The 19805-nt window shown below is 30.1% G+C and overlaps 1 protein-coding gene across 4 annotated transcripts; it reads left to right on the forward strand.

Moving 5' to 3' along the window:
• Window positions 1–929: 929 nt before the first annotated feature.
• Window positions 930–11112, forward strand: LOC107639482 (auxin transporter-like protein 2). Of its 4 annotated transcripts, XM_088483507.1 has the most exons (10): window positions 1149–1576; window positions 1794–1889; window positions 2073–2265; window positions 3447–3632; window positions 4795–4907; window positions 5030–5213; window positions 6033–6130; window positions 7256–7463; window positions 9076–9333; window positions 10562–11112. In XM_088483507.1, exons 3-10 carry the CDS (start codon window positions 2095–2097, stop codon window positions 10799–10801), a joined length of 1458 nt encoding a protein of 485 aa, XP_088339633.1. In that variant the 5' UTR covers window positions 1149–1576; window positions 1794–1889; window positions 2073–2094; the 3' UTR covers window positions 10802–11112. The 4 variants fall into 4 exon arrangements, with proteins under 4 accessions (XP_088339632.1, XP_016198476.2, XP_088339633.1 ...); XM_088483506.1 differs by lacking the exons at window positions 1149–1576; window positions 1794–1889 and adding an exon at window positions 930–1134; XM_016342990.3 differs by lacking the exon at window positions 1794–1889 and having other exon boundaries at window positions 1072–1576.
• Window positions 11113–19805: the final 8693 nt, after the last annotated feature.

Here is a 19805-nt window from a genome sequence, read left to right on the forward strand (position 1 = left end):
GCTTGCCCTTGCCATAATAACAAGGTGTAGCTTATAGCACTAACTTGTCTAAATGATAACCTAAGAGACAAAATGTTTAGGAATCTCAAAAGTCAAAACAAGCTAAGCAAGGAATGCATAAAATTGGAACTTACATTAGATCGAGCTCGAGAATAATATACACTTTCAGAAATTTTTTGAGTGAATACCCCATCCGGCCCCTGACAATTATCTCGAAAGGACAACGAGGCCCCCAAGAAAAAAAAACACCCAATCCGAATCCTGATAAATTTTTTTTGGGACAGATTAGCCCCTGTGCCAAAAAAAATAACATTTATTTTTTTTTGGCACAGGGGCCTCGTTGTCCTTTCGAAGTAATTGTCAGGGGCCGGGTTGGGTTTATTTTTTTTGTCAGGGGCCGAATTGGAGTTTTTTTTTTGTCAGGGACCTCGTTGTCTTTCGAGGTAATTGTCAGGGGCTGATTTGGGTTTTTCTCTTTTATTTTTTTCAACAAAATTCCATCACATTAATATTGAAATACACACTTCTATAAATATAAGAATATACTATTAATTGACCGTTGAGAGAACCTTATCCTTTTAGTAAGCCAATTTTACTTTCACAATAAAACTGATCATTTAAAAAATATTAGATAATAATTTAATTAAATATATCAAATATAATTTTTAAATAATAACTTTATAAAAAATATTACAATTGTACGCAAATTTTTATCATTAAATAAAAGAATAGTCTAATAACATTTAATACTAGTCGTAATTAACTTAAATAAAAATTATATCCTTTAAAACTAAAAAAAAAATGCTTTATGTCAGAAATAATATACTAAATTATCTGTAGTAAAAAGTTCTCATCAAACGTTAGCACATAATCTTAGCCGTTTAGGCACCTTTTTGGCCTATAAAACAGTGGCTTATTGGCTTTCACATAAAAATCAGAACGAAACTTCTAAATCCTGTATTATTATAACTTGTTCACACAAGAACCGAATCATAAATAGAAGCCTTTCATTCGATCCCTCTCTTCCACTCTCTCCATATTAAATAGCCAAAACAAAAAGAGAAGAAAATTAAAGGCTTCAAATCTGAAGAAAAATAATAACACAACCACCATCATTTATTAATATTCTTTCAGGTAACATATATTACATATTATATAGTATAACTTCAAGTTCAAGGTGTTTTCCCTTATCTGCTTTTCCTTCTCTGATCTATTGAGTTTTTTCCCACATATTTTTCCGTTAAAAAAAAAAAGTTAAAGAAGGAATCTCCACATGACCACATTCATTCATTTTTGTTATTTAATTATTTATTTGAAATACTACTTACTACTTAGAACTTAGAAGGGACGCAGAGTAATGTAAAAGGGTCCTTTTTATTTATTTATATATAGTTGATGAGAGTACTCTGAAGTCAGTGTATGTGAGAGAAAGAAAACAAGACAAGTTTGAAACGCTGTTTCAGTGTTTTTTTCTTTCTTTGTTGCCTGCTTTTGCGGCTTCTCGCCGCACCGTCTGGTTCTGCCATTTTCTCTCTGACAATAATACACAAATCGGTGGGATTGCATTAAAGTGTTGGTGAGTGAGTTTTCTTATTAATTTCTTTTGCTTTTTCTGAGTTTTGAAGCTCCACACGGCTTTTCATAGAGCAGTAGTCGTAGTAATTAACAGCAGTGTTTAATCAATTTTCATTGCATTTAAAGCATATCCAAGAATTCCATAATTCTCAGCAGGTATTAGTGTATTTCATTAGCATCAATATGATTAATTAATTAAACACTGTTCTTATTGAAAGGCATTGAATAAGAGAGAGAGAGGTTGATCTTTCTTCAAAGGGTGTTCCATTCCATCACCCTTTTGGAGAAAGAGACATTTTCAAAAACTAGTTGAGGTAAGTGGAAAGTTGAACCCATCTTGGGTTCTTGTTTGTTTAATTTCTTTCTTTTAGTGCTTCTCCACTTTTCCTCTTCTGGATTTGTGTGGCAGAGTCCTAACTGGTTTACAAGGCTTTTCAGAATCTGGGGTGGTGTTTTGATTTGATCATGTTCCTTTTCTTTTTCATTTTGTGATACAGATCCATAAATCAGGTTTTAATAATGATGAGACAGAAACAAGGAGAGGAAGCAATAGTGAGCAACATGAGCGAAGTAGAGAATGAAGAACAGAATAATGATCAAGAAGAAAACCATTCCATGTTCAGTGTTAAGAGCTTCCTTTGGCATGGTGGCTCTGTTTGGGATGCATGGTTCAGCTGTGCCTCTAACCAGGTCAAACTCATACATCACTCTATACCTTTTACCAAATTCTTTCTTTTTACCTTTATGCTTCATTTTCAAACAATCTTTTGTGTATTTTTTTCATAATTATTCTCTGAGTAATAATTAATTGTCTCTGTCGATTTTAAGATTATGAATTTAAGCTGTAAAAATAATATGCTTCTTTTGGATATAGTTCCAAATGCGTAGGCACTTTAAAATTTTGATGGGGTGTTTTTTGTTTTTTTAGTCCCACTTTTGCCTTTGTTAAAACTCTCTCCACTCACTTTTTCACTCAACCGAACATGGTAAAATCTAAAATGTATTTTTCCTTTTAACTAAATATGTATATCAGTATATGTCTCATTTTTATACAGATTTCTTTTCTATGAAAAAGATAATAGTACAAACATATTTTTTTTTTCTATATATGACTTCTTGACGTGACTCACATGGTCACACTTTACTTACACATGCTAATAAGTTTTAAATAACTACATAAAAAACTAGAGTTAAATTAAGAAGAGTTAATACTTAAAGTGGTCTTTGAACTTACAGTCGAATCTCAATATCGTCTGTAAACTTAAAATTGCCTTAAATTAGTCCCTGAACTTAATAATAGTTGCCCATAAAATATTTTTCAATGACGAAATGATAACGTAGTTAGACAGAGGCCACAAAAGCTACGTTAGACTAGTAAAACATTATCGTTTCATTTTTTGCGCACAAATAGAAAACTTAAATGACATCGTTTAGAGTATTTTGAGTGGTTTTAACATGTTGAAGTTAAAACTCCTCAAAATACCCTAAAGGATGTCGTTTATGTTCTATTTGAGCGTAAAAAAAAAAAAAAGAAACGGCTACATTTTATCAGTGTAGCATAACTTTCAGCATGGCTTCTATCCAACCACGTCATTATTCCGTCTCTGAAAAGTATCTCAGAGATGATTATTGTTAAGATCAAGAATAAATTTAAAATAATTATAAATTCAGAAACGACATTGAAACTCGACCCTAAATTCAAAGACCATTCTAAGTATTAACTCAAGTAAGAAATATTATGTTACAAGACTAAAAATGTTAATATTTCTAAAATATTTAATTTATAAAAAATGGAATAAAAAAGCATGAAACTTTTTTTATTATAAAGAATGTTAAGAAAAATGATTAAGATTGTTTGGTTAAAATGATAGGTGGCTCAAGTGCTGTTGACACTGCCATATTCATTCTCGCAATTGGGGATGGTATCAGGAATAGTGCTTCAGGTGTTCTACGGCATCATGGGAAGTTGGACTGCATATCTCATTAGTGTCCTTTATGTCGAATATCGCTCCAGAAAGGAAAAGGAAAACGTTAATTTCAAGAACCATGTCATTCAGGTATTTCACTTTCCCTCCTATTCTATCGCTCTCTATCCATACCAACACTATTCTTTTATTTTATATAATTAATGACCGTTTTAGATACATCACAACACAAATTTAATTATAAACATTTTGATATATAGAACGATGATTGTTATGGTGTTTAAAAAAGAGTATCTCATCTGTTAAAAGAAAAATTAAAAATTAATATTTAGTTTTAAAATATAAAGTAAATATTTTTAAAAAATTTAAAATTTAATATAAAAATAAATTAGGCAGAAATTAAACATTAACCATAGACCCCTAGAATTAGCCATATAAAATAAGGTGTATATTACGGTAAAAAATTGTAATGATATTTTTATTTTTGATATATCACTTTTGCATAATTTTTTTATATTATATATTGAGAAAAAGATAATAAGTTCTTGATTTTTTGACCCGTAAATATCTATATTTTTGAGAATTTAAAAATATATTTAAGTCTCTGACTTTTTTAAAATCTAGACATATTGATTCCTAGGTCTAATTTGTCTCATTTTAAAAATTCTCCTACATGTGCATCGATATATCAGCCAGATCAGTACAATAGAAGTTATGTTTGATTTTTTCGTTGGCTCTACCAGACCCAAGTGAATAAAGGGATCGATGTGTCTAAATTTTAAAAATGTCAGAGACTTAATTGTATTTTCAAATCATTGAAAATCTAAATATCTGTCAACCAAAAGATCAAGGACGTATTTATCCTTTTCTCTTGTATATTTGTATGTATTTCTTAAAGACAAATGATATTATAAAAAAAAATGACAATATTCATTGTATGCGGTGGAAAGAAAAAATAAAGAAAAAAAAATTTTGATAGATGGTTGAATAGTTATTACATCATTTTATTTTTGTTAATTTTTTAAAATAAAAATTAAATATTTCTTTTTTTCATTTATGCAAACAAAGACTTATTTATTGTTATAGAATTAGCCATAAAAATAATGTCTCTAAAAGTTAGAACAAATAGAGAGAAAAATTGTATTTTGTTTTTATTTCAATATATGGTCCATGAAGATATAAAAAATTGTTTACTAAGAATATTAATCAAAGAAAAGTTTGTATTTCCTATATATTAAATAAAATAACTTTTTAATAAAATTTACACCTTAATTGGATTGGATGATTGTATTAGTGGTTCGAAGTTCTTGATGGGTTGCTAGGCAAATATTGGAAAGCATTGGGGTTAGCCTTCAATTGTACTTTCCTCCTCTTTGGATCAGTGATACAGCTTATAGCATGTGCAAGGTAATCAAACACAATTTATTCTGCAAAAAAATCTTCATCTTGGGATTATTATTGCTATTTCACATGGTTTTATTCCTCCTCCTCAAAATGCAAACAATAAATAATGAATATTTTGATGACAGTAACATATACTACATAAATGACAAACTGGACAAGAGGACTTGGACTTACATATTTGGAGCTTGTTGTGCTACCACTGTCTTCATTCCTTCTTTCCATAATTACCGTATTTGGTCTTTTCTTGGACTTGGAATGACCACTTACACTGCTTGGTATTTAGCTATTGCTGCTCTTGTTCATGGCCAGGTACATACTTATCTACCTAGTACCTAAACATAAGCTACCCTCAAATATTCTATTCATTTCCCTTTTTTTAAACAATACAATATTTGTAATTATTATGTTTTTTAATACCTCAGATAAAGTTCACATGGATTCGGCTAATTTTGTGTTGGAGAGTGTTGAATCATTTATGAAAAGCATTATTTACTAATATAATAAATTGTTTATTAGTTATTACATTAATTATTTTCGTATAGAATATATATTAAAATATAAAATATATATTAAAAATTATTTAAATAATATATTTTTGTACACAATATATGATAAATAATTTGGTGGTTGATATTATTTTTTCTTTTACGTAGATTTTTTTATATTATTTATCTATGTACTTTAAAGTATATTTGAATTTGGTCTAATTGTGGGTCATTATACTGTTTTTTTTTTTTTCTTTTAGACATGGGTTATATTATGTGTTTGAAATATATTACCTTTACATAGCGTTATTATATATGCTAAACTCGATAATAGAAATGTTGGTAATAAAAAATAAATCACAAATAATAAGAATTTGTCTTATTTAAAATTAATAAATATTAAATAAAATAAGTTATAATTTTTTTTGTCTTTCTGACATTACTAAATCGATAATAAAAGTTGGAATTAGTAATGCTGTCACTTAATTAGTCAACTCACTTTTGTTTATTGCTAATATTAAAATAAAAATGAAATCTAAATTAATTTCATCTCACATCTTATTTAATAACAAAAATAAATAAATTAACTCAGTATTCAAAGAAAACCAGATATTAATAATTGGTATTTGGAATAATGTTTTAGGTAGAAAATGTGACACATTCAGGTCCAACGAAGCTAGTACTATACTTCACCGGAGCCACCAACATACTCTACACCTTTGGTGGACATGCAGTTACTGTGTAAGTTACTAATTTAATTTACACTATCCTTCTTTAATTTTCTTTCTTTTTTCTTTTCTTTTCTTTTTTCACCAACATAGTATGCTCTCCTATATATTCTATCTTATCCCATTCCTTTTTCCCCTTTTGTTTTCTTCCCCAGCATTATTATTCTCCATATTATCATATATAGTTATAGACTTATAGGCCCATATAGGGTCAATGTAGACTTATACATTGTCACATGATGAATTAATAATGAAGTATAGTCTTTGCCTTATTATACTAGTATATAATAAGTATAATTTTATATAATTATATAATAATATTTGCATATGATGTCAGCGCTACATGCATGTTTCATTAGGTTCCATGAACCCTTTATAGCTTCCAAGCAAGACACATGTGCCATTATTATTGTCTTCAATCATAACATACATTTTGCTTTGTTAATCTCCGCTACTCAATCATTAATTAATAATTAATAAAAAGGACAGTTATGAAACTATTCAAATAGTGACACACAGTGTCTTAGAATATTATCATGTTAAGATGTAATTAAACAAATGTCTCCTCTAAAAAAATTCCTACATTCAATGGTCTTTTTCTTTCCTCTCTCCCCTTAATTTTTCTAATTAATTAAAAAAAACTCTCTGTATCCACTCATAATAGCTATAAATTTCAGAAATTGAAATATCACCTAAACATTAGCGTCATACTTGAACATAATGTACATCCAAACATTTGAATACGTATAGTCTACAAATTTTATTAAAGTGACAGTTAATAGTAATTAAATGGAAATAGTAATGGCTCAATAATTTTGTACAGGTCCCAATTGTCTGAATTGATATATAGCAAGTAAAAAAAAAATTAAAAATGAACGAATATTAATTAACAAGGAATGTTACAGAAATTAACAGAATTTATTATTTTTTGTTAGTAATTAATCATTAATATTTAAAAATATAGGTTACAAATATAAGTTGTTAAATTATTAGACTATAAAAATTAAATTAACAACTAAAAATAATAAATTGTGCTAATCCTCTAACATTTTTCTTAACTAATTACAGCCTTGTAAGATGAATTTGTAGAAATTGAAATAAAAGTGAATAATTAATAATTTTGATGTGTTGCGTGCAGAGAGATTATGCATGCGATGTGGAAGCCACAGAAGTTCAAGTACATATACTTGTTGGCTACATTGTATGTTTTCACATTAACGATTCCTTCAGCTGCTGCTGTTTATTGGGCTTTTGGTGATGAGCTTCTTAACCATTCCAATGCTTTCTCTCTCCTCCCAAAGAATGCTTTTCGTGATTCAGCTGTTATTCTCATGCTTATTCACCAGGTGAACACAACTTTTTTTATTCACTTAATTTAATAGTTTTTTCTTAAATCCAAAGCATTAGTTCATGGCACGAGAAGATTGAATATCTAAGTGTTCAACATTTGACTAAAATAAGAAATATAAGCAACTTACCAATTAAATTATTGGCTCAGCTTCAGTTAGTTCTATATAGTAAATTTTCTACTAAATTAATATGTACATGACATAATTAATATATTTAGATTCACTTTCATCTTCATAAATCATAATACATTATTTATTATTATTTTTTAAATTTAGCTAAGTACATAATAAGCTTATCACTAGTAAAAAATTTTAAATATTTTTATTTAATAAATATAAAATAAATATATTAAAAATTTAAGGACATATTTAGTTTGTGTTTTTATTTTTTTTATTTTTTATATTTTCTGTTTTTTGGATGTTATAAAGAAAAAAATAAAAAGTTTAAATGTTTTATATTTTTAATATATATTTTTTTTATTTTGTAATCTTAATATGTGTTTTTAAAATACATAACATGATAAATAAACCTTTATTCTTTAATATAATTAGTTACCAAACTTGAAGTCATATTAATTATGATTGGCTTATTTATTTATGCACGGGGTTACTAGTTATATGTAGTATTTGATAAAATATATATATATATATATATATATATATAACTTGCATTGCTTGTCGCGTAAACATTGATAGCAATAAATGTTGCTTTAAATGACTATATCAAGTTTAGTATTTGATTATCTTTTCAGTAAGCAGCATGTCAGAGGAGAGAGCACAATAATTGAATAAATAGAATTATGGGTAATATGATATATGTTTCTCTTCTCATCAAGATACTTTGTATCCTAAAAATATTGGAGAAAAAAAAAAAAAAAACAATGGGATATTCTGAATTGTGCTCCGATCCGAGGCCAATGCTTTAATTTAAAGTGTTTTCGTTGTTTACTATGAAACATCTTTAATTTATTTGATCATCAATCTAACAGACTTATTCATAATCTTCAAATATTATGTTTGTTATGTACCTACAAAATGAAAAACCTTTTTTTTTTTTTAATTGTGTGTTTGTTTTTGTTAATTGATTTATTTATAATAATAATAATAACCATGATGCTCGATATATTGGTCAATTTTTTTTACCTGAATGATTTAGTGAATGAATCCCCCCTCTCTTCTATACTCCGTATAAAAATACATTTTTCTAATAAAACTAACCACGAGCAAAATGGGTAAACTTATAAGGAATGATTGATTTGTGTTTTTATTCTAGATGATGTTACCTATACACTAAAATCAGTTACCAAAATCAGCTATCAGTATAAAATATATGTTCAAATACAAATATATATTAAAAATAAATTAAAACACACATGTATTTATATACAAATATATTGGTAATTGATTTTAGTAGGTAATTTTAGTGTATAAATAATATTTTTATTTTATTTTTAATAATGAAGAATTTTATGAGAAGAAAGTTAAAATAGAAAATAATATAAAACCAAATAGACTTAATCAAACACACATTGCTCTTAATTATGGTAATAAGTAGGAATAATTTTATATTATGTAGCTAATAAACGTTTATATTATTTATTGGTGGCAGTTCATAACATTTGGATTTGCATGTACTCCATTGTACTTTGTGTGGGAGAAAGTAATTGGGATGCATGACACAAAGAGCATTTGTATGAGAGCACTAGCAAGGTTACCGGTGGTGATACCAATATGGTTCTTAGCCATAATATTCCCTTTCTTTGGTCCCATCAACTCTGCTGTTGGTGCTCTTCTTGTTAGCTTCACTGTCTACATCATCCCTTCCTTGGCTCATATGCTTACTTATAGAAAATCCTCTGCAAGACAGGTACTTCTTTTTTCCTTTCTAATTAACCTCTCAATTTTGTTATTAAATATGCTAAGTGTAAATCAAAAATCAACTATTTAATTAACTGTTGTTATAAAATATATATTAAAAATAAATTAATTAATATATGTATTTATCTGAATGAAAAGGAGGGTATGCATGTCATTTTAGATTCCTTGCAAACCCCATTTGCTCCCAATCCCATATCCCGCTATTAAATCAATTAGTGGCCACCAGCATATACATACACATCTCAAGAGTGAAAAGAAATAAAGAGTGTGTGTCTGAAGAAAATGTACAAAAGCATTTAAGACTTGAATTTGGAAACATCGGTAACAGATCAGTGAAAGGATTGGTGGAATGTCATTTTCACTTGGTTATTTGCCACAGCCACTGCAATAATTCAAGTTAGGAAATAGTGCAACTTTAAAACAAAATCCGACAACATATAAACATGAAGATATTATTGTGTACCGTATTGTTTAATCTTCTATTATATATTTTTATATATACCATATTTGGCATCATTGTTTTTATTCATTTTTGGAACTTTCATGAGCATGATTTTAACTCTATCTGTATTAATCATAATCTTTTGCAGTTGAAACAACTATAATTTTGAGTAATACATTGATAGCTAGTGTTTTAGTCATTGGGGCAGGGCAGATCTACGTTCATGTTATTGGGAATAATGAATATATTAGCTAATTTAGATTAATTTGGTAGTTATACCACTAGTTTACTTAAATAAGTGTTAGGAGGTTCGAATTCTGTCGTATGCATGTAATAATTCATTGACTAGGAATAACCTCTTAAATGGAACTTTGATGTGCAACATATTTATTCTTAACCATTCGAGGTGAAAAACACTTTGAAAAAAATAAATATATACCCAACTAATTAAGTTTATAATAATTTTTTTATGATATATGAATTATATTGAAATATATTATTAATAGTGTAAAATTTTTTATATTTTTATCTAATATTAGTCAGCAGAGACGATGCATGTATCTTGTGTGGTGGTAAATACTCTTAAAGCTACACAATAATGATATTTATTATTTTTTATTATATTATTAAATTTGACTCTATTATATAATTATAAAATTTTTTGTGATGTTATATATATTTTGTATTCACTATAAAATTTTTGGAGTTGTCAATAATATTAAGTGTCAAGTGGCCTCTTCACTCCTAAGTTATCTGCTATTATTTACGTTTGCAGAATGCTGCAGAGAAGCCTCCTTTCTTCATGCCAAGCTGGACAGCAATGTATGTGATCAATGCATTTGTTGTGGTGTGGGTTTTGGTGGTTGGGTTTGGATTCGGAGGATGGGCCAGCATGACCAATTTCATCAAGCAAATTGACACGTTTGGGCTTTTCGCAAAGTGCTATCAGTGCAAGCCCCCGGTGGCCGCAGCCGCACCTCCGCCTCATTCTCATCCTCCTAGTCTTCATCATTGAGAACAACTTACCTATACATAGTAGACTTCAAAAAGAAACTACCCCTTTTTTTTCTTTTTCCTTAGACTTAATATTTCATAGGTAAAAAATTATATGAAGTTGTTTTTATGTGAAATTATTAATTAAGAATCGTTAGATGATAATTTAGTTAAATCGGTTAAATTATCTAATAATTTTTAATTATTAATTTCACATTAAGATAAGGTGAGTCTTTATATATTTTGTATCATACATGAAGGGATATAGTAGTAATACTCCCCCTTCTTTTGATGTGTGCTGGATGTGTTTTGCTATATAGTTTTTTTTCCCCTTCTTTTAAGATTAGTTGATTAAAATTAAGTAGTGTGTCCAATGGCTATTATGATTTCTAAAATGAATAGGTAAATTAACTAAATTAAATTACATGTGATTTGCCATGTTATCCTTTTTTGGGTCCACTTTATATTTTGGATGGGAGATTCTGCAAAGATTTTGTATGCCATTTTCTACTTTTCTGTGCTTCCTTCATAGACTACAATCTCATCATTATCATTTTGCACGTTCCCAATATATGCCAATTTGTGTATGGGACTGAAATTTGTTTAATTTAATCAACCATTTCTGGTGTATAGATTCCTTAGTCTTAATTGATAGTCAGGGGAATGGAGCATATGAACACATGAGTTGCATATGAGTTTTTTTCTTCCCTTCATGTGTCACTCTTAAGTGATATATAACTTCATGTTCATAATACTCATTCATGACTCATGATGCATGAATCTCTGATCTCATCTACATTATCAATTAATTTAAACATTCGTATGTTGAAGTCACCGGATTTGTCTATTTTGTCTTATTTTAAAATATGTGTATAATGTAATTGACGATGTGAAGTGCATAAATATAAACGATTATATATGTAAATAGCATAGAGTTTTGATTAGTGCACATGGTTCACTTTTAATGCAAGCTAAGTAAGTGTGTATGTAATAAGAATATAGTAGTGAGTTAGTTGATTGACCCGTGTAGCTGTAAAAATCTGACAAATGGTACATTCTATCGAGTGACACGTGGCACTATATTAATACATCCAATGTTTTTTAATAAACAATGGTGGAGTAGCGCAACAAATTTCAAACATCTCTATATAAGGGTGCCCAAGCCAGTCGCATATCATTTTTTGTTACACCTGATTATATTTGAGAGGAGAAAGGTTATCTTCTAGAAATTAGTGTAGTCCTCTTACTTGATTGTTTATTAGCTGTTGGTACCTGCATAAGAATGACTGAGGTTTATGATATGTTAACGGATAATTAATCCAAGGAAACTTGCATGAAATTTGGAGATTTATGCTGTCCGTTTACGAGAACTTTCAAACAAGTTCAACGAAAAAGAAATCAATGACATAGAGATAGTTCTTCAACATATTAAAGCAAGTTTATTTTAGTTACTTTATTTTATTTAATTTTTGGCTATTTTAAATTTAGCTTTCTAAACATGATGTTTTGGCTAGATTTTCCCTTCTTCAGTGTTCATGATTTGAACCTTTTTTATAATACACTAAAAAAAAAACAAATGTTATATGACAAGTAAGTTAGAAAACTTTACATTTTGGTGATATTCTTTTATTTTTTTCATTTTTTTTTAATAGTATGTCCCAATTTGATAAGTCAATGACTAATTTATTACAAATTGTAAATTTATTTAAGAGTTTACTGTTAGTTAATAAATTATTACATATATAAAAAATGATATTTGAATATTTAGCACTTACTTAAACGAACTAATAAACTAACCATTATATCAACTCATAATTTGATGATGATGTTGCTTATTATAAGAAATTTGACTAATCTAATAGAATCTAACTGAAGTTTCCCAAAATCCCTAGTTTAAAGGACTTATATAATTATTATTGTGCCAAATCTTATGTTAATTGAAAAATGAAAAATTTTGTCATTCCCGGTATAAATTAAAACCCTTTTTCAACGATTGCTAATGCGTTTTAGAAAAAATAAAGAGTACAATACTTTATGAAAATTAAATTATTGTTAAAGATAAAAAAAAGAGATAAAAAATAGAACACCTTAAATTCTAAATTTTAAATGTTAAGCTCTAAATCTAATTTATTGATATAAAATATAATAAATAAAGAACTAAAATTTGTTTAATTAACAATAAATGTAACACTTCTTATTTAAAAAGGAACATTTAAGAATAAATTATTTTTGAATTTTTTTTGTCAATTATTTAAGACTAATTTGAATAAGTGACATATAGTTCAACTTAAGGACTATTTTTTATTTTTATTTGAAACTAAATTAAAATTTGTACTTAACCTCTTTTTTAATTGGTTGACCAAAGAATTGGCGATTAGTTAATTAAGGAGAAATTGAGTTGTCAAGGAATTGAAATTCAATTATATATGATTTTATCGTGATTGATCTCTGCATGCCTCAAATAAATGAATACAAGGATTGTTTTCCTAAAGAGTGAATATCTCTAAAACCTTAACATTCTCATCATTATTATCTTTACTCACTGTTTGCTATTTACTTTGCCTCTGTTTACATGTTTGAATTCTTCATCTTTTTTTATTTGTCTAATTAGAAGTATTCATCAATTAATTATTGTTGCTCAGTCCATTAATCCTCGTGGAAACGATGATAACCCGCTCCTATGATATTACGTGATACGATTTGGTGCACTTGTCGAGTTGTGATGTTGTAAAACTCTGCATCAGCTATCTTCAGTTGTAATGAGGCAACTAGATTCATAGTGGAAGATATCAAGACTTCTTCCCATATCAGTTAGAATCTTGATTTAACTCTTAAAATCTTCCGATATTACGATTTTAAATGAGTCAATCAATTTTATGAAATTTTGTACTAGGTTTGACAATTTTATGATTTAAAATCTTGTTAAGATTTTACATTTTACGTACTTAATTTATTTTTTTATTTTCACGTAAAATTTTGATTTTCTTTATGTTGCTTCCACTACAAGAAAGTACCGGAATAGAGACTGATTTTAGCGACCGAAAAAATTGGTTGCTAATAGCGACCGAGTTAGCGACCGATATAGAATTTCCAGGACCAAATCAATATTGGTCGCAAAATCGGTGATAAATTACATTCAATGACTGATTTTAGCGACCAATAAATCCGGTCGCTAATAGAAACCGAATTAGCGACCGATAAGTTTTAAATACAACCAAAATAAAATCGATCACTAAAATTGGTCGCTATTTTTTTATTTAGCCACCGATTTAGCAACCAAAACAGAAATAATGTCTTTGGAACTGTTGGTCACAAAAGCGGTCGCTATTTTTTTTAGCGACCGATTTTGCAACTGATGGTGAAATAGGGTGAACAACTGTTTGGTCACTAATTCAGTCGCTAAATTACTGGTCACTAAATCGGTTGCAAATTGTTAATTTAGCGACTGATTTTAGTGACTAACATAATCAGTCAGCAATAGCCACCGAATTAGCGACCGACTAGTTTTATACAACTAGAATAAAAATGGTTGTTGTTTTTTAATTTAGAGACCGAATTAGCAACCAAAACAAAGGAAGGAATGTCCTTTGGACTCTTGGTCACAAAATCGGTCGCTATTTTTTAATTTAGCGACCGATTTTGCAACCGATCTATAGGTAAATAGAATAACATGGTTGGTTGCTAATTCAGTCGCTGAAGTGTGGTCATTAAATCGGTTGATAATTTCGATTTAATAAATTAATCAGTCACAAAAGCAGTCTCTAAGTTAAAAAAAAAAGATATTATCTAAATTACCCTCACTAACCTTAACTCACCCACATCATTCTCATCTTCTCCAATCAGATACCGTCATCCGTCTTCTGCGCGCGTTGTCGTCTTTTTCGCCGTCATCTTCTGCGCGCGTCTCACCGCTGTCTCCTGAGGTCCCGTTGGCGTCATCTTCTCCGGTCTCGGCGCCATCTTCTAAGATCTCCTCACCGTCTTCTTCCTCTCATGGAAATCGTCACCTCCTCCACCCTCTCCGGCCAAGTTCACACATTCATCCACTATTCTCTCTCCCCCCCTCTCTCTCTCTCTCTATCTCTCTTTAAATTTTTGAATTCTTTTTCTAATTATTGCTATTCGTCGTTTGCATTGTTCTTTATTTATTTGTTTGTAGCCTTCGGATAGAATAAGCAAGGTGCTTCATGGAGGCCAGCTCACGGAGGAAGAAGCTCAAGCTCTTTCAAAGAGGTAAATAAAAACACTCTTTCTCTCAAATCAGATATATTTTCAAGTTTTTTTTGTTCTCTATTTTTGATTTTTTCATTCTCTGATCTGATTCGTCTACTAAAAAATGTGGTTTCGATAAGATCACATTTGCTTGATGCCATTGATCATTTTACAAATTTTAACAAGTTTGATCAATTTGATTAATTTTTAATTATATATTTGCTCATAGGTTTTCTTTTGCCTTATTTTGGTGGAATAATCTAATTGTCGTTTCTATGGTGCTTGATTTGCATTGTCTTTGAATTAGGTTGCAGAGACGAGAACTCAGTAAGACAAGTTTGTTAGGTTAGTTTGACAAAAACGTGTATTTTTTATATTATGACGAGGATGATTCTGTATATGCTAATTTTAGAAGTATTATAGTTGCTATTGTAAGCACTCTTTACACTTATACTGTCTTAGTCACTGTTTTAGTCACCACTCACCATTCCTCATAAAAGTAATCTAAAACTTTCAATGTTTTCTTTTCAATTCAAAAATTTTAGTGTAGTATTAGAATTTTTCTATGACATTTAAAATTTGAAAAGATGTTCTTGTTGCATTTTGAATGTCTCTTTCTTGTTTGGCTGTTGAGTAAAGTGTAGTTTCTTAGATAATTTTTTATTTGCAGATTTTTCCCTCACGTGTTCTTTCTTCTCTGCGGAATTTGAGGATTTGCATTGTTTCAATGAGTAAGGCTTCAAGTTACATACCAGCTGCTCCAATTTTTCTTCTTAAAGGACCTTGGAAGGAGGTTAGTTGTCATATTCATCATTCATCACAATTGTTGTCATTAGCATTCATCACCTTAGGTTGAGTTTGGTTAGTATAGTAATAGTAAGAACTAGTGTCTTTGTTTTTAGTTTTTCTATCTGAGTGCCAATTAGGATAAGAGAACTTATAAAGTGGTAGTCAATTTGAATAAATTTCTCCAAAACATAGAAATACAAGACTGAATTAAACTATTGTATACTTTTATAAGATTTGGGGGGTCACAAAAGATCACATCTTGTTGGAGGATCTGAAGAGAACACACTTGTCATTAGGCTAGCTCCTGCTATAGTTGTTCCATGCCTAATTGATCTCAATTTACCTGCTCCTGTTAATGATGCACCTTTTTTAATCTCACAAACTTTTTTAGATTGCATTACTTTGATTAGGGTACCTCCTCATTACACATCAGTACACCAAAATTAATAAATCCAGAACTATTTGAATTCGGGAAGTCCTTAACACAATATCCAATCAAATGGACCTATATGGACACTAATAAGTAGAAACAGCATGAGAAAAAATAACAAGGTAATATTAAGAAAAGAAAAAAAGAAAAAAAAAAGAGTTGCCAAACCATTCTTTTAACATTTGTGTTTTTCAGATGTACAAATTAAGTATTTGACTCTCATTTTATATGGTAGCATCATATTTTTGGAAGTTGTCAAACCAATCAAATCATTAGAAATTTTCTTGGATCCTTCAGGAGCAATGCTCAATCAAAATCACACCTTAGTTTACTATTTCTCAGACACATCTTTAACTTCAATAATTATTATGGCTTAAACTCTATTATGAGGTTATGGCTGATGTCTATCTTCTTCGTAGTTATCCCACACGCTGTGTATGGGACCATCTTCTTGTGTGTTTTGGCTTTCTTTCATTTCAAGCTTAGCTATGTGGTGGGTTTAAGGGCAAAACAGGCCAAACCAAAATGTGGGGTCACATCAAAATTTGTGAAAAAAGGTGATATTAGATTTTAAACAAAATAAATTTAGATTTATGATACCCTTGGGGTTGTCATTTGTTTTGTATTTTGTAGGGACAGATTTTGAATTTGTTGTTCTTGAGCTTGATGATTATGTGTCACATTTGTGTTAAGTATATGTTATAGTCTTTGAAATACCTGCTGTCCCTTTTCATTTGAAATATATGTTATAGTCTTTGAAATGATTTTAATATCTCAACTACTTGAAATTATTCACAAACTATTATTTGCATAGTTGAGAACAGGGCCTTATCATTCTAAGTTTAGTTCCTTAACACCGTACAATACTACAGTAATTTTGTTGAGCCTAGTTTGATTTTGGGTTAAGTTATGACGACAAACATTGTTTTTGGGTTGAAAGCCCAATGTTGTTTAATGTGTGTTTTATTGTGGCAGGTCCATTAGTTCTCACAGACAAACAATGCTACTTATTTATTCCTTTGATGTTCCAAGCAAATGCACAAGCCCAATACTTCATCCTTATTACACCGTTCAGCAAAAATGAAAGGCTATGCATTTGGGAAAAGAAAAAAAGGGCAGCTCTCTATATCACAAGCAAAACAAGACAGCTGGAAAACAAAGGAAGCAACAACACAGCAAGGACGGGTATGGCTATGCAAAAGCAAGAAAGGACACAAGGGCACAACCATTAACCCAAGGACATCAGCTGAGCAATACTAGGATCATGGTTATGCAAAACACAAACTTGCACATAGCAGCAGCTGCAGGGAAATGGAGCAAAATGAAAAAGAAGAGCATGCCTTGGAAGAAGGCCAAGCAAAGGACAGCAGGAGTAGTGGTCGAGCTCCTCGGACAGCAGAGGTGGTGGAGCAAGATGAAGAAAGGACTGCATGCTAGCAAGGACAGCTCCAACGAGCAGCTGGCACAAGGAAATGGAAGAGACAGAAATTCTAGGCGAGCTGAAGATATATAAGAAGTCTCATTCCATCATTTCAAGTGAAGGAAGAGAGCACACACATTCAGAGCACCTTCTCTAACACAGAGCTAAAATCTCTTTCTTCTACTCAAGCTTAATTTTGATTTATTGTTATGGCTGTCTTGTGTTATTTTCTGTTTTGAGAAAAGGCAATTATGTGAGGTTCAAAAGCCAAGAGAGAAAAGGCAAGAGTGATGCAAAATAGCCACTGTTTGTTTTTTTTTATGTAATTTGGGTGTATGAACTAGGATTAGTTCCCCTTGCCAAGTTGGGTTAGCACTTGGTGAGAATTGAATCTGTGTAGATTTCCCTTCCAAGTTGGGATAGCACTTTGGGGTTGCTAAGCTTTGGTAAAGAAAGCTTAGGGGTAGATACTAGTTGAATTAGGGAGTAATTCAATAGTATTGGTGTATGTAACCTGAGAATTATAGTGAAAATTCCCCCATGGTTTGTGGTGGAGACTGGATGTAGGATTCATGGCACTAAGAATCCGAACCAGGATACATGCTGGCCTCTTTCTCCTTTTCTCTGCACTTTTAATGTTCTGCGTATGAGATAATTTCAAATAATCTCCTGCAACTTGAGCTTCCACTGCAATAGAGTTTGAAACTCTAAATTTTAATCCAACTTGATTCAACCCCCCTTCTCAAGTTCAACTAGAACCATCAAATTTTATTTTTTGAAGTTAACCTCTTATATTGCATTCCAATTGATATTAAGTAACATCTACAGATTTTTACCTTCACCTACTGCGACTCATGAGATTTCGGACATTATTAAAGGACATTACTCTCAACTGTGGCCTTCGTGGAAGCTACTAGAAAATTTTGGTCGAAAAAGTTTGAAGTAGGTTTTAGAGAAACATTTAATCTTTGGTAGATTAAGAATTTGTTCTTAGTTTAAAAAATATAATATATATCAACTTACAACTATTCTTATTTGCATTGATTATTCAGAGCAAATATCAGTTTGTTCATCGAGATCTTCATTGGGCTCGAAAAAATTTTGAGAAGAGAGGTGCTGCTTTACTAAAAAAATTGTTGGGAAAAGCCCGTGCAAGTCGTGTCAAACCTTAATAGATATGAGAAGAAGTGTGGGATGCTCTGTGTGCTTATTGGAATATTGATGCTGGGTTTGTACAAAAGAGTGCACAAGGTAAGTTAAATCGAGCATCTGATTGTAGCAGGTTTGGAGCAGCTCTTCATACTACTGGCTCAATTTTGGTTACCCAACATAAAGCTAATATGGTGATGTTATAGAAAAACTTAGATCTTTTATGTTATAATTTTATATACTTCAATTGGTAGTTGATACTCATAGATTTTTTAAACAATATTGCATTTAGAATTGTTTGCGAAGACCCACAAACACAAGGATGAGACATGGGTGGATAAGAAATCAAAACATGTTGAGGTGAATCTATCTTAATCAAAATGCATATCTCTTCCTCTGTATGTATTAAACAATATTCTATTATGGCTAGTGTTCCAGCTCATAGGGTTGTTCTAGCTCATATTGTATTATGTGCTTGGGTTTACTGGAACTCTAAATTTGAGTGATCTACTTTTGAATAATTGAGTCCTTTTCAGTACTGTTTAATTTGCCATGGGAAACCTCTTAGATTGTTTCGAAAGTGTTATGAAATTTCTCTCATGAGATGCATGTAATTGATAATGGTCACTCTTAATTTCTTGCACCAATAATGTAGTTGAGAGAGTATATTCGGAGATATTAAATACAGATTAGGATCTTTCTTCTGATTTTTTATTTTGAGTTCCTTTACTAGACTTTTATAAAGAAGAAACTTAGCTTTGGCTGATTCTACTAATTAATTTATTCAGTTATTAGTTCAGCTTTCTGAATTGTGAATTCTACTTGAGGTTATAAATATGAAAGAAACTTGTCTAAATTACTTTATTCAGATTTGAGTTAATAGTTCTTTTGGGTTTGGCATGGAAGGGTGGATGATAGTCCAATTTGGTGTTTGTCCTAATTGACTCTAACGATTGTTTGATTGCTTCGAATAAACATCATTACGAAGTAAACCAACTTGTGCCTGAGGCATTTAAATATGTGATG

This window comes from Arachis ipaensis, chromosome B4 (genome assembly GCF_059453495.1).
Source record: "Arachis ipaensis isolate K30076 ecotype BB chromosome B4, ASM5945349v1, whole genome shotgun sequence".
NCBI classification, from domain to species: domain Eukaryota; kingdom Viridiplantae; phylum Streptophyta; class Magnoliopsida; order Fabales; family Fabaceae; genus Arachis; species Arachis ipaensis.

What these genes read in the sequence shown, in the direction of transcription:
- LOC107639482 (XM_088483506.1), top strand. Translation starts at nt 2,095, where the DNA reads ATGATGAGACAGAAACAAGGAGAGGAAGCAATAGTGAGCAACATGAGC. An exon ending in TCAGCTGTGCCTCTAACCAG is followed by an intron (nt 2,266 to 3,446) that starts GTCAAACTCATA and finishes TTAAAATGATAG; the next exon opens with GTGGCTCAAGTGCTGTTGAC. An exon ending in CAGCTTATAGCATGTGCAAG is followed by an intron (nt 4,908 to 5,029) that starts GTAATCAAACAC and finishes TTTTGATGACAG; the next exon opens with TAACATATACTACATAAATG.